We start from the raw sequence: 20,966 nt of genomic DNA, 5'->3' as shown, positions 1-20,966 counted from the left end.
ACATCTATGATAGATAGTGAATTTTCACTATGGTCAGAGTTGACTGACCGGCTCTAAGCACACACACACACACACACACAGACAGAGAGAGAGAGAGAGAGAGAGAGAAAATCTTAGGCCGTAATGTATTATTCAATGCATCTGAATTTTGATTTCAGTTATTGCAAGACAGAGAGGAATTCAGGTGGGAAAAGAAAAATGTCAATTCTCAGACAAAACATTAAACAAACACAACAGAAGCATTTGCATGCAACTCTCATTAACATTTTAACCTAAAGGAATTATACTTTCATTAATTTGGTATGCTATTCCATACATACCCTGTTAATTAAGAATGGACGTGCTCACGACCTTACTAACTAGAACTAATGCAGAATAATATGCACATTGCTGAAGCAGACTGAAATCATCTTGGTTTGGAGCAAGGGTTAGGTATGGTAGCATGAAGATAACGAGAGTGTGGTGTATCTGTTTCCCACCATAGATTTACACTGGGAAATTGTGGAGAACCGCTGAGCTCCGGAGAACACAGGCACCAAAAGATTTGCGCTACATTTTAATATATCTAGCTCACTTTATGACTTAAAATAGTCTAGAAACTCTGAAATATGCATACAAAAAGCAAAAACATTATTCAAGCAAATGAGTTGAGACTTTTTGTACAAAGCTAACCTATATGACCACGTCTTTCAAATTGGAGAAAGCAAATATACAGTTAAAATACTCAGTTGGAATCTCCGTGATAACTCTTATTTGATTGGTGAGAGAATGGTGTAAAACATTCATGTGTTGTATGTGTAGTGAGTTTATCTCATCCATCCCAATATCTTTGCTTTTATACGGACACATCTGTTACATTTTTACCTGTCATGTGCTCTTTGTTTTTTGCTACTCTTAAAAAAAAAATGTTTTTTATATATATATATATATATATATATATATAAAAAATTTAATAATAAAAACACTGTACTACCATAGCATCATTTACAGCACTATCGTTTTTGTCTTTATTCTCACAGAATCTACAACATTCAGCTCTGATCCATGCTATGACTATAACACTCTTGATGAATACTGGAGAGACATACGACAAAACCAATATCACTACTATTACCATGATGACACCCATGTTGAATGGAGGGGCTGGTATCGGCTGTATTTGAATGGAGAAAGTGCCCAGATGTCTGAGTGGTGTGTGAGTAATACAGGATGTGGTGGTTACACTGGACTGTATCTCAGCGGTTCTCATCCAACACTTGAGGATGGAGTAGTGACCCGTGAAGTTTTGGGAAGTTATATATGGTCTAGCCAGTGTGACGTCTACAGATCCTCATCCATCCAAGTCAAAGCCTGTCCAGGAGATTATTACGTGTATAAACTTGTCAAGCCAGATCTGTCGATCTACATGCCTTCATATTGTGCAGGTGCAAATTTAACTTCTTTTCTCTGAGAATCCCCGAGAGATTGAGATGATTTTCTTTTATTTGAATGTCAGTATCAAGATTAAATGCTTTATTTATTTGATCATTTGATATTCATCTTAATTAAGTGATAAGAAAATTAAATACGTTAACCAGTTAGACTCAGTGCTGTGGAGTTGGGTAAACATTCTGTAAATCTCTCCACAACCATCCATACAAAACAATCAAATCTCACAACTTTAAACCAACCGTTTAACATTTAATATGTATAATGTATATGACCATGTTGTAATATTACCACACGGTCCTTTTTGGGTTTGTTTGAAGTCCGTTTTTTGCCAAAAATGCTTTATTATTTGCATAGCTGAAAAACGTTTTGGTAAAGCAATGTTTATGCTTATTTATTTATTTATTCAGTTAGTTAGTTCAAAGTGTTACTCCTTATTTTGAAGGGCTGTAAATGTGCAAGCCCCTACTTGGCCTGTTTTGGCCCTGACGGCACACCACTTATAAGAATATAATTGCTCAAAATGATAAAATTACCCATCATTGTGCTTTAGGATGTGATACTCTAAACTTCTTCTATGCACTTACAATATTTTAACAGTACTTTTACAAACTCCATGACAGTGTCTTTCCAAAGCATCAGCAGTGATCCCTGCTACAACTATGAGTCTCTGGATCGTCCCTGGAGAGCCAACAATGAAAGTGGAGAATGGATTTGTGATGAACATTTCTCCTGGAATGGCTGGTACCGGCTTTTCTACTATGGAAAGAACATCCAGATGTCAGAGACCTGTATTAGTTCATACAGCTGTAATGCATACATGAATCTGTGGCTCAATAGTCCTCATCCTCAGACAGAGGATGGAGTGGTGATCAGAGAGGTCTGTGGAGGGTATTATTGGGGTAGCTGCTGTGATTACAAATCAAACCCCATCAGAGTGAAAGCGTGTCCAGGCAATTACTATGTCTATGAACTTGTGAAACCGCAATTATGGTGTTCAGGATACTGCACAGGTACAGTGTTTTTTTTCCACTAGCCTTTTCAACTTTTAAAATAATTTTAGGAATGACTGGTTGATTGATTTATTGATTTTAGATGTCAGCAGTATTTCACAGATGGTTTCCACTGTGAGCCCAGATTTAATCACTGGATCCAGCATCACCTTGAGTAAGTTGTATACAGTATATAATAATAATAATAATAATAATAATAATAATATAAAGTATCCTTAATTAGCTGTTTTTCCTCCAATGATTCTGAACTATTGTATAAAATGGAATATCTTATTCATGAACTTGTTGCACAACTATTTCACAAATGGTTTAACTATCATAACTATTATACTGTTTTACTGGTTTGTCCTCACTATGATTTGATTTCATCATCTCTTACTAACACAGATTATGACCCGTGCAATAACTACAACATACTCGACAACCACTGGAGAAGCACATTCAATTACTGGTATCTGTATGGCTATATAAATGGACTTGATGACACTCGTGTAGAATGGGATGGTTGGTATCGACTCTTCATTAATGGATCAAGTGCTCAGATGCCTGAGTGGTGTGCGACTTACATGTCATGTGGAGGTTATAGTGCTCTGTGGCTTGGTGGCTCTCATCCTCAGCTAGAAGATGGAGTTGTTACACGTGAAGTTTATGGCTCTCGCTATGATCAGTGCAGTCACTACAGATCTGAACCAATCCAAGTCAAAGCTTGTCCTGGAGATTATTATGTCTACAAATTTACCAGACCAACTCTTTCAATCCCAGCTCCTGTATATTGTGCAGGTAAATTCATTAATCTCTGTATTTTAAAGATTCTTTTGAGATATCTTATAGTTGGACACATCCAATCTTCAGTATATAATGCACTCTTTCTACTTTTTTATAACAGTACCTTTCATCACCCCAAGTGTTGATCCCTGCTACAACTACACCAGTCTGGATGAGCCTTGGAGAGCCACTGACAACTCTTACTATAACAACTATTACTACTATGGCATGTGTGATTATAATGTGGAGTGGAATGGTTGGTACAGGCTGTTCAAAAATAGTCAAAATGCCCAGATGCCAGAATCATGTGTTAGTCAAGGCATGTGTGGCTCTTATGAGCCTCTGTGGCTTAATGGCCCTCATCCACAGCTGGAAGATGGAGTGGTCACCCGTCAGGTCTGTGCCTCCTCGTGGAACGGCTGCTGTACTTACACATCCCAGCCTATACAAGTCAAAGCCTGTCCTGGAAATTACTATGTTTACGAGTTTGTCAAACCAATAGTTTGCGGAGCGTACTGTGCAGGTGAGCATTTGGATGCATTTAGTCTTTTCTGGATTTTGACTGAAAAAGAAAATTGTTGATAAAAAAATGTTTAATACCAGAAGCCACAAGTCAGCCCACCACATCAGCATCTACAACAACAGAGACCATCCCACCCACTGAATCCATTACTCCACCAATCACAACCACTGGTAAAGTATTGTCTTGACTTCAAACCTCACTCTCACCCTCAAGAGCATCTTGCAACTTTTACACAATGGTGTAGAAAAACAGGGTGTAGACAGAAGTGATACAGCTCATAGAATGAGTGTACAATATAAATGTGAAGGAAAGGACAACATTTGTATAAATACTCATCTTGTGCATGGCACTTGACTTAATCCCATTGCAGCATTAATTCTTCACAAGAAAATAGATAAATTAATAGAGAATTCATTTTCAAACTATGAAAAAAAACCCCACTGATTGAATAGCTGTAAAAATGGTGAAGAATTGAAAGTACGTGCAGCTTTATTAATAGTGAAAAAAGTAAATCTAGTTCAAATAAGCCTTGTCGTGAAACCAAACTATTCATAGACCTCAACCATCAGAGGAAGGACATTTCTTTATAGCATGTTTGTACACGGATAAAAGGTAAAAGAATTGGATAGGAATTTGATAGACTTTCATACATTTATATACTTTATAGTGTACTTTCTTTGCTGTTTTGGCTCAAATAAAACAAAAACACTGAGTTTACGTGAAGAGTGCTCTATTCATATCACAACTACAAACAAGTATGTAAAACCATTCAACAATGTATTGGTCTAATGTGTCCATAATGACAGCTCCCCCTGTTGACCCCTGCTACAACTACAATGTCCTGGACGATCCATGGAGATCCACCAACAATAAACATTCCTCTCAATTAATGTGTGACTCCTGGGTCAGCTGGAACGGCTGGTACCGTCTCTTCCTTCAGGATCAGAGCGTTCAGATGCCAGACACATGTGTTGATGAAAATAGTTGTGGCACTCATGCCCCACTCTGGCTGAACGGAGGACATCCAACAGTTGAGGATGGAGTGGTCACTCGAGATGTCTGCGGTCACTGGATCAATGACTGCTGCTTTTTCCAATCCAACCCCATTAAAGTCAAAGCCTGTCCAGGAGATTATTATGTCTATGAGTTTGTGAGTCCAATTGGCTGCTATTTGGCCTACTGTGCAGGTAAATATATTTACATGTGGTATTTGTTTATGTAAGAGATCATTATAGGCTATTTATGTAATAGCCAATTATTTATTTCAGATGCAAGGAACCTCAACACTACCTCTACTACTGTAATGCCAGAGACAACCACAACCACAGAAACTACAGCTGAAACCACAACAACTGGTAATATAATGTGCTGTATAACAATCTTGAGAATTATTGCTTTATGCAATTTGTGTTATGTGTTATGACACATGTAAACCGAATTTAACATAGACCACCACGTGTACTAGGTTCAGGATCTGCCTTTGCTAGTTCAAGTGATGTGTCCAAGATTCTACTTCTAATTTGAAAAAATAAATAAATAAAATTAGTATCTATTTAGTATCCGTTATTGTGACCAATGTAATATTACAGTGACAAAACACTCGTTATTATCAGCATTGTGCTTTGTTTATGCTTGTACAGGCTGCTTCACAGAGTGCGTCCTGTCTGTGCTGCCATGATCAGTCATTACAAGCGCTTTTTGAGCTTGTTGTTTGAACTTGGCTCATAAAGCGATCGGGTTTATGGAGTTATCAAAGTGTCACTCCTGTATTTTTGTGAATTATGTGTGTACAGAATGCGATTAAGCACTAAAAGGTGAACTGACAACCGAATTGAGCTGCAGTGTGTACATGGCCCATCTGCTTGATAAAACCTACATATTGCTACAGAAATGTTAATAGGTACACTAAATATAGTGTGCATATAGGATATAATTGTTATTATTATTATTATTAATGATAATGAATTTATTGTTATTTATTTTTAGTGTTTTTTTTTAAAGATAAATATCCACTATGCCAAAAACCTGGACTAATATTATCAGTGGTCCTCAAGGGGGAATTGATAAATAATACTAAAAAAAATAATTTAATTCACTAGAATAAAATCTTAACTTAATATCAAATAATATTATGTGTTGTATTACAGTCTGGAGGATTATTGTTTTGTGTAAATCAGACCCATATTATGTGTTTGTGACACCTGCAAAGAACTTCTCACATTAATAGTGTTAAATGTATTGTTACAAATCTAGCTCCATTGCAGACCACCGTGTGTACTTGATTCAGAATCTTCCCTTGCTTGTTGAAATTATTTGTCCAAGAATCTACTACTCATTTTAGAACAAGAAGGCAGTGTGTGTGTGTGTGTGTGTTTGTAGATTCTTGTATTCCCTACATTATGGGGATGAAAAGTCCCCAAAATTATATTAATACCAGTTAATTTCGACCTTGTGGGGATCTTTTTTGACCTTTTTTGTCCCCCATGATGAAACAAGCTTGTAAAGAACGATGTTTTTTGAAAATCTAAAAATGTAGAAAGTTTTGTGTGAGGGGTAGGTAAGGGGATAGAAAAGTACTATACAGTTTGTACAGTATAAAAACCAGTTACATCTATGATAGATAGTGAACTTTCACTATGGTCAGAGTTGACTGACCGGCTCTAAGCACACACACACACACACACACAGACAGAGAGAGAGAGAGAGAGAGAGAGAGAGAGAGAAAATCTTAGGCCGTAATGTATTATTCAATGCATCTGAATTTTGATTTCAGTTATTGCAAGACAGAGAGGAATTCAGGTGGGAAAAGAAAAATGTCAATTCTCAGACAAAACATTAAACAAACACAACAGAAGCATTTGCATGCAACTCTCATTAACATTTTAACCTAAAGGAATTATACTTTCATTAATTTGGTATGCTATTCCATACATACCCTGTTAATTAAGAATGGACGTGCTCACGACCTTACTAACTAGAACTAATGCAGAATAATATGCACATTGCTGAAGCAGACTGAAATCATCTTGGTTTGGAGCAAGGGTTAGGTATGGTAGCATGAAGATAACGAGAGTGTGGTGTATCTGTTTCCCACCATAGATTTACACTGGGAAATTGTGGAGAACCGCTGAGCTCCAGAGAACACAGGCACCAAAAGATTTGCGCTACATTTTAATATATCTAGCTCACTTTATGACTTAAAATAGTCTAGAAACTCTGAAATATGCATACAAAAAGCAAAAACATTATTCAAGCAAATGAGTTGAGACTTTTTGTACAAAGCTAACCTATATGACCACGTCTTTCAAATTGGAGAAAGCAAATATACAGTTAAAATACTCAGTTGGAATCTCCGTGATAACTCTTATTTGATTGGTGAGAGAATGGTGTAAAACATTCATGTGTTGTATGTGTAGTGAGTTTATCTCATCCATCCCAATATCTTTGCTTTTATACGGACACATCTGTTACATTTTTACCTGTCATGTGCTCTTTGTTTTTTGCTACTCTTAAAAAAATTTTTTTTTTATATATATATATATATATATATATATATATATATATATATATATATATATATATATAAAAAATTAAATAATAAAAACACTGTACTACCATAGCATCATTTACAGCACTATCGTTTTTGTCTTTATTCTCACAGAATCTACAACATTCAGCTCTGATCCATGCTATGACTATAACACTCTTGATGAATACTGGAGAGACATACGACAAAACCAATATCACTACTATTACCATGATGACACCCATGTTGAATGGAGGGGCTGGTATCGGCTGTATTTGAATGGAGAAAGTGCCCAGATGTCTGAGTGGTGTGTGAGTAATACAGGATGTGGTGGTTACACTGGACTGTATCTCAGCGGTTCTCATCCAACACTTGAGGATGGAGTAGTGACCCGTGAAGTTTTGGGAAGTTATATATGGTCTAGCCAGTGTGACGACTACAGATCCTCATCCATCCAAGTCAAAGCCTGTCCAGGAGATTATTACGTGTATAAACTTGTCAAGCCAGATCTGTCGATCTACATGCCTTCATATTGTGCAGGTGCAAATTTAACTTCTTTTCTCTGAGAATCCCCGAGAGATTGAGATGATTTTCTTTTATTTGAATGTCAGTATCAAGATTAAATGCTTTATTTATTTGATCATTTGATATTCATCTTAATTAAGTGATAACAAAATTAAATACGTTAACCAGTTAGACTCAGTGCTGTGGAGTTGGGTAAACATTCTGTAAATCTCTCCACAACCATCCATACAAAACAATCAAATCTCACAACTTTAAACCAACCGTTTAACATTTAATATGTATAATGTATATGACCATGTTGTAATATTACCACACGGTCCTTTTTGGGTTTGTTTGAAGTCCGTTTTTTGCCAAAAATGCTTTATTATTTGCATAGCTGAAAAACGTTTTGGTAAAGCAATGTTTATGCTTATTTATTTATTTATTCAGTTAGTTAGTTAGTTAGTTAGTTCAAAGTGTTACTCCTTATTTTGAAGGGCTGTAAATGCGCAAGCCCCTACTTGGCCTGTTTTGGCCCTGACGGCACACCACTTATAAGAATATAATTGCTCAAAATGATAAAATTACCCATCATTGTGTTTTAGGATGTGATACTCTAAACTTCTTCTATAAACTTACAATATTTTAACAGTACTTTTACAAACTCCATGACAGTGTCTTTCCAAAGCATCAGCAGTGATCCCTGCTACAACTATGAGTCTCTGGATCGTCCCTGGAGGGCCAACAATGAAAGTGGAGAATGGATTTGTGATGAACATTTCTCCTGGAATGGCTGGTACCGGCTTTTCTACTATGGAAAGAACATTCAGATGTCAGAGACCTGTATTAGTTCATACAGCTGTAACGCATACATGAATCTGTGGCTCAATAGTCCTCATCCTCAGACAGAGGATGGAGTGGTGATCAGAGAGGTCTGTGGAGGGTATTATTGGGGTAGCTGCTGTGATTACAAATCAAACCCCATCAGAGTGAAAGCGTGTCCAGGCAATTACTATGTCTATGAACTTGTGAAACCGCAATTATGGTGTTCAGGATACTGCACAGGTACAGTGTTTTTTTTCCACTAGCCTTTTCAACTTTTAAAATAATTTTAGGAATGACTGGTTGATTGATTTATTGATTTTAGATGTCAGCAGTATTTCACAGATGGTTTCCACTGTGAGCCCAGATTTAATCACTGGATCCAGCATCACCTTGAGTAAGTTGTATACAGTATATAATAATAATAATAATAATAATAATATAAAGTATCCTTAATTAGCTGTTTTTCCTCCAATGATTCTGAACTATTGTATAAAATGGAATATCTTATTCATGAACTTGTTGCACAACTATTTCACAAATGGTTTAACTATCATAACTATTATACTGTTTTACTGGTTTGTCCTCACTATGATTTGATTTCATCATCTCTTACTAACACAGATTATGACCCGTGCAATAACTACAACATACTCGACAACCACTGGAGAAGCACATTCAATTACTGGTATCTGTATGGCTATATAAATGGACTTGATGACACTCGTGTAGAATGGGATGGTTGGTATCGACTCTTCATTAATGGATCAAGTGCTCAGATGCCTGAGTGGTGTGCGACTTACATGTCATGTGGAGGTTATAGTGCTCTGTGGCTTGGTGGCTCTCATCCTCAGCTAGAAGATGGAGTTGTTGCTCGTGAAGTTTATGGCTCTCGCTATGATCAGTGCAGTCACTACAGATCTGAACCAATCCAAGTCAAAGCTTGTCCTGGAGATTATTATGTCTACAAATTTACCAGACCAACTCTTTCAATCCCAGCTCCTGTATATTGTGCAGGTAAATTCATTAATCTCTGTATTTTAAAGATTCTTTTGAGATATCTTATAGTTGGACACATCCAATCTTCAGTATATAATGCACTCTTTCTACTTTTTTATAACAGTACCTTTCATCACCCCAAGTGTTGATCCCTGCTACAACTACACCAGTCTGGATGAGCCTTGGAGAGCCACTGACAACTCTTACTATAACAACTATTACTACTATGGCATGTGTGATTATAATGTGGAGTGGAATGGCTGGTACAGGCTGTTCAAAAATAGTCAAAATGCCCAGATGCCAGAATCATGTGTTAGTCAAGGCATGTGTGGCTCTTATGAGCCTCTGTGGCTTAATGGCCCTCATCCACAGCTGGAAGATGGAGTGGTCACCCGTCAGGTCTGTGCCTCCTCGTGGAACGGCTGCTGTACTTACACATCCCAGCCTATACAAGTCAAAGCCTGTCCTGGAAATTACTATGTTTACGAGTTTGTCAAGCCAATAGTTTGCGGAGCGTACTGTGCAGGTGAGCATTTGGATGCATTTAGTCTTTTCTGGATTTTGACTGAAAAAGAAAATTGTTGATAAAAAAATGTTTAATACCAGAAGCCACAAGTCAGCCCACCACATCAGCATCTACAACAACAGAGACCATCCCACCCACTGAATCCATTACTCCACCAATCACAACCACTGGTAAAGTATTGTCTTGACTTCAAACCTCACTCTCACCCTCAAGAGCATCTTGCAACTTTTACACAATGGTGTAGAAAAACAGGGTGTAGACAGAAGTGATACAGCTCATAGAATGAGTGTACAATATAAATGTGAAGGAAAGGACAACATTTGTATAAATACTCATCTTGTGCATGGCACTTGACTTAATCCCATTGCAGCATTAATTCTTCACAAGAAAATAGATAAATTAATAGAGAATTCATTTTCAAACTATGAAAAAAAAAACCACTGATTGAATAGCTGTAAAAATGGTGAAGAATTGAAAGTACGTGCAGCTTTATTAATAGTGAAAAAAGTAAATCTAGTTCAAATAAGCCTTGTCGTGAAACCAAACTATTCATAGACCTCAACCATCAGAGGAAGGACATTTCTTTATAGCATGTTTGTACACGGATAAAAGGTAAAAGAATTGGAAAGGAATTTGATAGACTTTCATACATTTATATACTTTATAGTGTACTTTCTTTGCTGTTTTGGCTCAAATAAAACAAAAACACTGAGTTTACGTGAAGAGTGCTCTATTCATATCACAACTACAAACAAGTATGTAAAACCATTCAACAATGTATTGGTCTAATGTGTCCATAATGACAGCTCCCCCTGTTGACCCCTGCTACAACTACAATGTCCTGGACGATCCATGGAGATCCACCAACAATAAACATTCTTCTCAATTAATGTGTGACTCCTGGGTCAGCTGGAACGGCTGGTACCGTCTCTTCCTTCAGGATCAGAGCGTTCAGATGCCAGACACATGTGTTGATGAAAATAGTTGTGGCACTCATGCTCCACTCTGGCTGAACGGAGGACATCCAACAGTTGAGGATGGAGTGGTCACTCGAGATGTCTGCGGTCACTGGATCAATGACTGCTGCTTTTTCCAATCCAACCCCATTAAAGTCAAAGCCTGTCCAGGAGATTATTATGTCTATGAGTTTGTGAGTCCAATTGGCTGCTATTTGGCCTACTGTGCAGGTAAATATATTTACATGTGGTATTTGTTTATGTAAGAGATCATTATAGGCTATTTATGTAATAGCCAATTATTTATTTCAGATGCAAGGAACCTCAACACAACCTCTACTACTGTAATGCCAGAGACAACCACAACCACAGAAACTACAGCTGAAACCACAACAACTGGTAATATAATGTGCTGTATAACAATCTTGAGAATTATTGCTTTATGCAATTTGTGTTATGTGTTATGACACATGTAAACCGAATTTAACATAGACCACCACGTGTACTAGGTTCAGGATCTGCCTTTGCTAGTTCAAGTGATGTGTCCAAGATTCTACTTCTAATTTGAAAAAATAAATAAATAAAATTAGTATCTATTTAGTATCCGTTATTGTGACCAATGTAATATTACAGTGACAAAACACTCGTTATTATCAGCATTGTGCTTTGTTTATGCTTGTACAGGCTGCTTCACAGAGTGCGTCCTGTCTGTGCTGCCATGATCAGTCATTACAAGCGCTTTTTGAGCTTGTTGTTTGAACTCGGCTCATAAAGCGATCGGGTTTATGGAGTTATCAAAGTGTCACTCCTGTATTTTTGTGAATTATGTGTGTACAGAATGCGATTAAGCACTAAAAGGTGAACTGACAATTGAGCTGCAGTGTGTACATGGCCCATCTGCTTGATAAAACCTACATATTGCTACAGAAATGTTAATAGGTACACTAAATATAGTGTGCATATAGGATATAATTGTTATTATTATTATTATTAATGATAATGAATTTATTGTTATTCATTTTTAGTGTTTTTTTTTAAAGATAAATATCCACTATGCCAAAAACCTGGACTAATATTATCAGTGGTCCTCAAGGGGGAATTGATAAATAATACTAAAAAAAATAATTTAATTCACTAGAATAAAATCTTAACTTAATATCAAATAATATTATGTGTTGTATTACAGTCTGGAGGATTATTGTTTTGTGTAAATCAGACCCATATTATGTGTTTGTGACACCTGCAAAGAACTTCTCACATTAATAGTGTTAAATGTATTGTTACAAATCTAGCTCCATTGCAGACCACCGTGTGTACTTGATTCAGAATCTTCCCTTGCTTGTTGAAATTATTTGTCCAAGAATCTACTACTCATTTTAGAACAAGAAGGCAGTGTGTGTGTGTGTTTGTAGATTCTTGTATTCCCTACATTATGGGGATGAAAAGTCCCCAAAATTATATTAATACCAGTTAATTTCGACCTTGTGGGGATCTTTTTTGACCTTTTTTGTCCCCCATGATGAAACAAGCTTGTAAAGAACGATGTTTTTTGAAAATCTAAAAATGTAGAAAGTTTTGTGTGAGGGGTAGGTAAGGGGATAGAAAAGTACTATACAGTTTGTACAGTATAAAAACCAGTTACATCTATGATAGATAGTGAATTTTCACTATGGTCAGAGTTGACTGACCGGCTCTAAGCACACACACACACACACACACAGACAGAGAGAGAGAGAGAGAGAGAGAGAGAGAGAGAGAAAATCTTAGGCCGTAATGTATTATTCAATGCATCTGAATTTTGATTTCAGTTATTGCAAGACAGAGAGGAATTCAGGTGGGAAAAGAAAAATGTCAATTCTCAGACAAAACATTAAACAAACACAACAGAAGCATTTGCATGCAACTCTCATTAACATTTTAACCTAAAGGAATTATACTTTCATTAATTTGGTATGCTATTCCATACATACCCTGTTAATTAAGAATGGACGTGCTCACGACCTTACTAACTAGAACTAATGCAGAATAATATGCACATTGCTGAAGCAGACTGAAATCATCTTGGTTTGGAGCAAGGGTTAGGTATGGTAGCATGAAGATAACGAGAGTGTGGTGTATCTGTTTCCCACCATAGATTTACACTGGGAAATTGTGGAGAACCGCTGAGCTCCGGAGAACACAGGCACCAAAAGATTTGCGCTACATTTTAATATATCTAGCTCACTTTATGACTTAAAATAGTCTAGAAACTCTGAAATATGCATACAAAAAGCAAAAACATTATTCAAGCAAATGAGTTGAGACTTTTTGTACAAAGCTAACCTATATGACCACGTCTTTCAAATTGGAGAAAGCAAATATACAGTTAAAATACTCAGTTGGAATCTCCGTGATAACTCTTATTTGATTGGTGAGAGAATGGTGTAAAACATTCATGTGTTGTATGTGTAGTGAGTTTATCTCATCCATCCCAATATCTTTGCTTTTATACGGACACATCTGCTACATTTTTACCTGTCATGTGCTCTTTGTTTTTTGCTACTCTTAAAAAAAAAATGTTTTTTATATATATATATATATATATATATATATATATATAAAAAATTTAATAATAAAAACACTGTACTACCATAGCATCATTTACAGCACTATCGTTTTTGTCTTTATTCTCACAGAATCTACAACATTCAGCTCTGATCCATGCTATGACTATAACACTCTTGATGAATACTGGAGAGACATACGACAAAACCAATATCACTACTATTACCATGATGACACCCATGTTGAATGGAGGGGCTGGTATCGGCTGTATTTGAATGGAGAAAGTGCTCAGATGTCTGAGTGGTGTGTGAGTAATACAGGATGTGGTGGTTACACTGGACTGTATCTCAGCGGTTCTCATCCAACACTTGAGGATGGAGTAGTGACCCGTGAAGTTTTGGGAAGTTATATATGGTCTAGCCAGTGTGACGACTACAGATCCTCATCCATCCAAGTCAAAGCCTGTCCAGGAGATTATTACGTGTATAAACTTGTCAAGCCAGATCTGTCGATCTACATGCCTTCATATTGTGCAGGTGCAAATTTAACTTCTTTTCTCTGAGAATCCCCGAGAGATTGAGATGATTTTCTTTTATTTGAATGTCAGTATCAAGATTAAATGCTTTATTTATTTGATCATTTGATATTCATCTTAATTAAGTGATAACAAAATTAAATACGTTAACCAGTTAGACTCAGTGCTGTGGAGTTGGGTAAACATTCTGTAAATCTCTCCACAACCATCCATACAAAACAATCAAATCTCACAACTTTAAACCAACCGTTTAACATTTAATATGTATAATGTATATGACCATGTTGTAATATTACCACACGGTCCTTTTTGGGTTTGTTTGAAGTCCGTTTTTTGCCAAAAATGCTTTATTATTTGCATAGCTGAAAAACGTTTTGGTAAAGCAATGTTTATGCTTATTTATTTATTTATTCAGTTAGTTAGTTAGTTAGTTAGTTCAAAGTGTTACTCCTTATTTTGAAGGGCTGTAAATGTGCAAGCCCCTACTTGGCCTGTTTTGGCCCTGACGGCACACCACTTATAAGAATATAATTGCTCAAAATGATAAAATTACCCATCATTGTGCTTTAGGATGTGATACTCTAAACTTCTTCTATGCACTTACAATATTTTAACAGTACTTTTACAAACTCCATGACAGTGTCTTTCCAAAGCATCAGCAGTGATCCCTGCTACAACTATGAGTCTCTGGATCGTCCCTGGAGAGCCAACAATGAAAGTGGAGAATGGATTTGTGATGAACATTTCTCCTGGAATGGCTGGTACCCGGCTTTTCTACTATGGAAAGAACATTCAGATGTCAGAGACCTGTATTAGTTCATACAGCTGTAACGCATACATGAATCTGTGGCTCAATAGTCCTCATCCTCAGACAGAGGATGGTGTGGTGATCAGAGAGGTCTGTGGAGGGTATTATTGGGGTAGCTGCTGTGATTACAAATCAAACCCCATCAGAGTGAAAGCATGTCCAGGCAATTACTATGTCTATGAACTTGTGAAACCGCAATTATGGTGTTCAGGATACTGCACAGGTACAGTGTTTTTTTTCCACTAGCCTTTTCAACTTTTAAAATAATTTTAGGAATGACTGGTTGATTGATTTATTGATTTTAGATGTCAGCAGTATTTCACAGATGGTTTCCACTGTGAGCCCAGATTTAATCACTGGATCCAGCATCACCTTGAGTAAGTTGTATACAGTATATAATAATAATAATAATAATAATAATAATATAAAGTATCCTTAATTTGCTGTTTTTCCTCCAATGATTCTGAACTATTGTATAAAATGGAATATCTTATTCATGAACTTGTTGCACAACTATTTCACAAATGGTTTAACTATCATAACTATTATACTGTTTTACTGGTTTGTCCTCACTATGATTTGATTTCATCATCTCTTACTAACACAGATTATGACCCGTGCAATAACTACAACATACTCGACAACCACTGGAGAAGCACATTCAATTACTGGTATCTGTATGGCTATATAAATGGACTTGATGACACTCGTGTAGAATGGGATGGTTGGTATCGACTCTTCATTAATGGATCAAGTGCTCAGATGCCTGAGTGGTGTGCGACTTACATGTCATGTGGAGGTTATAGTGCTCTGTGGCTTGGTGGCTCTCATCCTCAGCTAGAAGATGGAGTTGTTACACGTGAAGTTTATGGCTCTCGCTATGATCAGTGCAGTCACTACAGATCTGAACCAATCCAAGTCAAAGCTTGTCCTGGAGATTATTATGTCTACAAATTTACCAGACCAACTCTTTCAATCCCAGCTCCTGTATATTGTGCAGGTAAATTCATTAATCTCTGTATTTTAAAGATTCTTTTGAGATATCTTATAGTTGGACACATCCAATCTTCAGTATATAATGCACTCTTTCTACTTTTTTATAACAGTACCTTTCATCACCCCAAGTGTTGATCCCTGCTACAACTACACCAGTCTGGATGAGCCTTGGAGAGCCACTGACAACTCTTACTATAACAACTATTACTACTATGGCATGTGTGATTATAATGTGGAGTGGAATGGCTGGTACAGGCTGTTCAAAAATAGTCAAAATGCCCAGATGCCAGAATCATGTGTTAGTCAAGGCATGTGTGGCTCTTATGAGCCTCTGTGGCTTAATGGCCCTCATCCACAGCTGGAAGATGGAGTGGTCACCCGTCAGGTCTGTGCCTCCTCGTGGAACGGCTGCTGTACTTACACATCCCAGCCTATACAAGTCAAAGCCTGTCCTGGAAATTACTATGTTTACGAGTTTGTCAAGCCAATAGTTTGCGGAGCGTACTGTGCAGGTGAGCATTTGGATGCATTTAGTCTTTTCTGGATTTTGACTGAAAAAGAAAATTGTTGATAAAAAAATGTTTAATACCAGAAGCCACAAGTCAGCCCACCACATCAGCATCTACAACAACAGAGACCATCCCACCCACTGAATCCATTACTCCACCAATCACAACCACTGGTAAAGTATTGTCTTGACTTCAAACCTCACTCTCACCCTCAAGAGCATCTTGCAACTTTTACACAATGGTGTAGAAAAACAGGGTGTAGACAGAAGTGATACAGCTCATAGAATGAGTGTACAATATAAATGTGAAGGAAAGGACAACATTTGTATAAATACTTATCTTGTGCATGGCACTTGACTTAATCCCATTGCAGCATTAATTCTTCACAAGAAAATAGATAAATTAATAGAGAATTCATTTTCAAACTATGAAAAAAACCCCCACTGATTGAATAGCTGTAAAAATGGTGAAGAATTGAAAGTACGTGCAGCTTTATTAATAGTGAAAAAAGTAAATCTAGTTCAAATAAGCCTTGTCGTGAAACCAAACTATTCATAGACCTCAACCATCAGAGGAAGGACATTTCTTTATAGCATGTTTGTACACGGATAAAAGGTAAAAGAATTGGAAAGGAATTTGATAGACTTTCATACATTTATATACTTTATAGTGTACTTTCTTTGCTGTTTTGGCTCAAATAAAACAAAAACACTGAGTTTACGTGAAGAGTGCTCTATTCATATCACAACTACAAACAAGTATGTAAAACCATTCAACAATGTATTGGTCTAATGTGTCCATAATGACAGCTCCCCCTGTTGACCCCTGCTACAACTACAATGTCCTGGACGATCCATGGAGATCCACCAACAATAAACATTCTTCTCAATTAATGTGTGACTCCTGGGTCAGCTGGAACGGCTGGTACCGTCTCTTCCTTCAGGATCAGAGCGTTCAGATGCCAGACACATGTGTTGATGAAAATAGTTGTGGCACTCATGCCCCACTCTGGCTGAACGGAGGACATCCAACAGTTGAGGATGGAGTGGTCACTCGAGATGTCTGCGGTCACTGGATCAATGACTGCTGCTTTTTCCAATCCAATCCCATTAAAGTCAAAGCCTGTCCAGGAGATTATTATGTCTATGAGTTTGTGAGTCCAATTGGCTGCTATTTGGCCTACTGTGCAGGTAAATATATTTACATGTGGTATTTGTTTATGTAAGAGATCATTATAGGCTATTTATGTAATAGCCAATTATTTATTTCAGATGCAAGGAACCTCAACACTACCTCTACTACTGTAATGCCAGAGACAACCACAACCACAGAAACTACAGCTGAAACCACAACAACTGGTAATATAATGTGCTGTATAACAATCTTGAGAATTATTGCTTTATGCAATTTGTGTTATGTGTTATGACACATGTAAACCGAATTTAACATAGACCACCACGTGTACTAGGTTCAGGATCTGCCTTTGCTAGTTCAAGTGATGTGTCCAAGATTCTACTTCTAATTTGAAAAAATAAATAAATAAAATTAGTATCTATTTAGTATCCGTTATTGTGACCAATGTAATATTACAGTGACAAAACACTCGTTATTATCAGCATTGTGCTTTGTTTATGCTTGTACAGGCTGCTTCACAGAGTGCGTCCTGTCTGTGCTGCCATGATCAGTCATTACAAGCGCTTTTTGAGCTTGTTGTTTGAACTCGGCTCATAAAGCGATCGGGTTTATGGAGTTATCAAAGTGTCACTCCTGTATTTTTGTGAATTATGTGTGTACAGAATGCAATTAAGCACTAAAAGGTGAACTGACAACTGACAATTGAGCTGCAGTGTGTACATGGCCCATCTGCTTGATAAAACCTACATATTGCTACAGAAATGTTAATAGGTACACTAAATATAGTGTGCATATAGGATATAATTGTTATTATTATTATTATTAATGATAATGAATTTATTGTTATTTATTTTTAGTGTTTTTTTTAAAAGATAAATATCCACTATGCCAAAAACCTGGACTAATATTATCAGTGGTTCTCAAGGGGGAATTGATAAATAATACAAAAAAAAATAATTTAATTCACTAGAATAAAATCTTAACTTAATATCAAATAATATTATGTGTTGTATTACAGTCTGGAGGATTATTGTTTTGTGTAAATCAGACCCATATTATGTGTTTGTGACACCTGCAAAGAACTTCTCACATTAATAGTGTTAAATGTATTGTTACAAATCTAGCTCCATTGCAGACCACCGTGTGTACTTGATTCAGAATCTTCCCTTGCTTGTTGAAATTATTTGTCCAAGAATCTACTACTCATTTTAGAACAAGAAGGCAGTGTGTGTGTGTGTTTGTAGATTCTTGTATTCCCTACATTATGGGGATGAAAAGTCCCCAAAATTATATTAATACCAGTTAATTTCGACCTTGTGGGGATCTTTTTTGACCTTTTTTGTCCCCCATGATGAAACAAGCTTGTAAAGAACGATGTTTTTTGAAAATCTAAAAATGTAGAAAGTTTTGTGTGAGGGGTAGGTAAGGGGATAGAAAAGTACTATACAGTTTGTACAGTATAAAAACCAGTTACATCTATGATAGATAGTGAACTTTCACTATGGTCAGAGTTGACTGACCGGCTCTAAGCACACACACACACACACACACAGACAGAGAGAGAGAGAGAGAGAGAGAGAGAGAGAGAGAGAGAAAATCTTAGGCCGTAATGTATTATTCAATGCATCTGAATTTTGATTTCAGTTATTGCAAGACAGAGAGGAATTCAGGTGGGAAAAGAAAAATGTCAATTCTCAGACAAAACATTAAACAAACACAACAGAAGCATTTGCATGCAACTCTCATTAACATTTTAACCTAAAGGAATTATACTTTCATTAATTTGGTATGCTATTCCATACATACCCTGTTAATTAAGAATGGACGTGCTCACGACCTTACTAACTAGAACTAATGCAGAATAATATGCACATTGCTGAAGCAGACTGAAATCATCTTGGTTTGGAGCAAGGGTTAGGTATGGTAGCATGAAGATAACGAGAGTGTGGTGTATCTGTTTCCCACCATAGATTTACACTGGGAAATTGTGGAGAACCGCTGAGCTCCGGAGAACACAGGCACCAAAAGATTTGCGCTACATTTTAATATATCTAGCTCACTTTATGACTTAAAATAGTCTAGAAACTCTGAAATATGCATACAAAAAGCAAAAACATTATTCAAGCAAATGAGTTGAGACTTTTTGTACAAAGCTAACCTATATGACCACGTCTTTCAAATTGGAGAAAGCAAATATACAGTTAAAATACTCAGTTGGAATCTCCGTGATAACTCTTATTTGATTGGTGAGAGAATGGTGTAAAACATTCATGTGTTGTATGTGTAGTGAGTTTATCTCATCCATCCCAATATCTTTGCTTTTATACGGACACATCTGTTACATTTTTACCTGTCATGTGCTCTTTGTTTTTTGCTACTCTTAAAAAAAAAATGTTTTTTATATATATATATATATATATATATATATATATATATATATATATAAAATTTAATAATAAAAACACTGTACTACCATAGCATCATTTACAGCACTATCGTTTTTGTCTTTATTCTCACAGAATCTACAACATTCAGCTCTGATCCATGCTATGACTATAACACTCTTGATGAATACTGGAGAGACATACGACAAAACCAATATCACTACTATTACCATGATGACACCCATGTTGAATGGAGGGGCTGGTATCGGCTGTATTTGAATGGAGAAAGTGCCCAGATGTCTGAGTGGTGTGTGAGTAATACAGGATGTGGTGGTTACACTGGACTGTATCTCAGCGGTTCTCATCCAACACTTGAGGATGGAGTAGTGACCCGTGAAGTTTTGGGAAGTTATATATGGTCTAGCCAGTGTGACGACTACAGATCCTCATCCATCCAAGTCAAAGCCTGTCCAGGAGATTATTACGTGTATAAACTTGTCAAGCCAGATCTGTCGATCTACATGCCTTCATATTGTGCAGGTGCAAATTTAACTTCTTTTCTCTGAGAATCCCCGAGAGATTGAGATGATTTTCTTTTATTTGAATGTCAGTATCAAGATTAAATGCTTTATTTATTTGATCATTTGATATTCATCTTAATTAAGTGATAACAAAATTAAATACGTTAACCAGTTAGACTCAGTGCTGTGGAGTTGGGTAAACATTCTGTAAATCTCTCCACAACCATCCATACAAAACAATCAAATCTCACAACTTTAAACCAACCGTTTAACATTTAATATGTATAATGTATATGACCATGTTGTAATATTACCACACAGTCCTTTTTGGGTTTGTTTGAAGTCCGTTTTTTGCCAAAAATGCTTTATTATTTGCATAGCTGAAAAACGTTTTGGTAAAGCAATGTTTATGCTTATTTATTTATTTATTCAGTTAGTTAGTTAGTTAGTTAGTTCAAAGTGTTACTCCTTAT

At 36.5% G+C, this 20,966-nt stretch overlaps 1 protein-coding gene across 1 annotated transcript in view; it reads left to right on the top strand.

Annotated features, from left to right (window-relative positions):
- The window catches only part of LOC306852745 (uncharacterized protein), a gene marked incomplete at both ends in the record, with an annotated part of 32,026 nt that extends 11,488 nt beyond the window's left edge, over nt 1-20,538 (top strand). Inside the window, 23 exon segments of the mRNA XM_079389810.1 lie at nt 1,020-1,424; nt 2,052-2,441; nt 2,524-2,595; nt 2,829-3,221; nt 3,328-3,729; nt 3,810-3,899; nt 4,536-4,916; nt 7,391-7,795; nt 8,435-8,824; nt 8,907-8,978; nt 9,206-9,598; nt 9,705-10,106; nt 10,187-10,276; nt 10,913-11,293; nt 13,738-14,142; nt 14,782-14,906; nt 14,908-15,172; nt 15,255-15,326; nt 15,557-15,949; nt 16,056-16,457; nt 16,538-16,627; nt 17,264-17,644; nt 20,108-20,538. Coding sequence (XP_079245936.1) covers nt 1,020-1,424; nt 2,052-2,441; nt 2,524-2,595; nt 2,829-3,221; nt 3,328-3,729; nt 3,810-3,899; nt 4,536-4,916; nt 7,391-7,795; nt 8,435-8,824; nt 8,907-8,978; nt 9,206-9,598; nt 9,705-10,106; nt 10,187-10,276; nt 10,913-11,293; nt 13,738-14,142; nt 14,782-14,906; nt 14,908-15,172; nt 15,255-15,326; nt 15,557-15,949; nt 16,056-16,457; nt 16,538-16,627; nt 17,264-17,644; nt 20,108-20,538 — 6,830 coding nt within the window.
- Nucleotides 20,539-20,966: the final 428 nt, after the last annotated feature.

Source organism: Barbus barbus (genome assembly GCF_936440315.1).
Source record: "Barbus barbus genome assembly, chromosome: 32".
Lineage (NCBI taxonomy): Eukaryota > Metazoa > Chordata > Actinopteri > Cypriniformes > Cyprinidae > Barbus > Barbus barbus.
The sequence above is the reverse complement of the archived record's forward strand: the minus strand, read 5'-3'. Positions and strand labels throughout refer to the sequence as shown.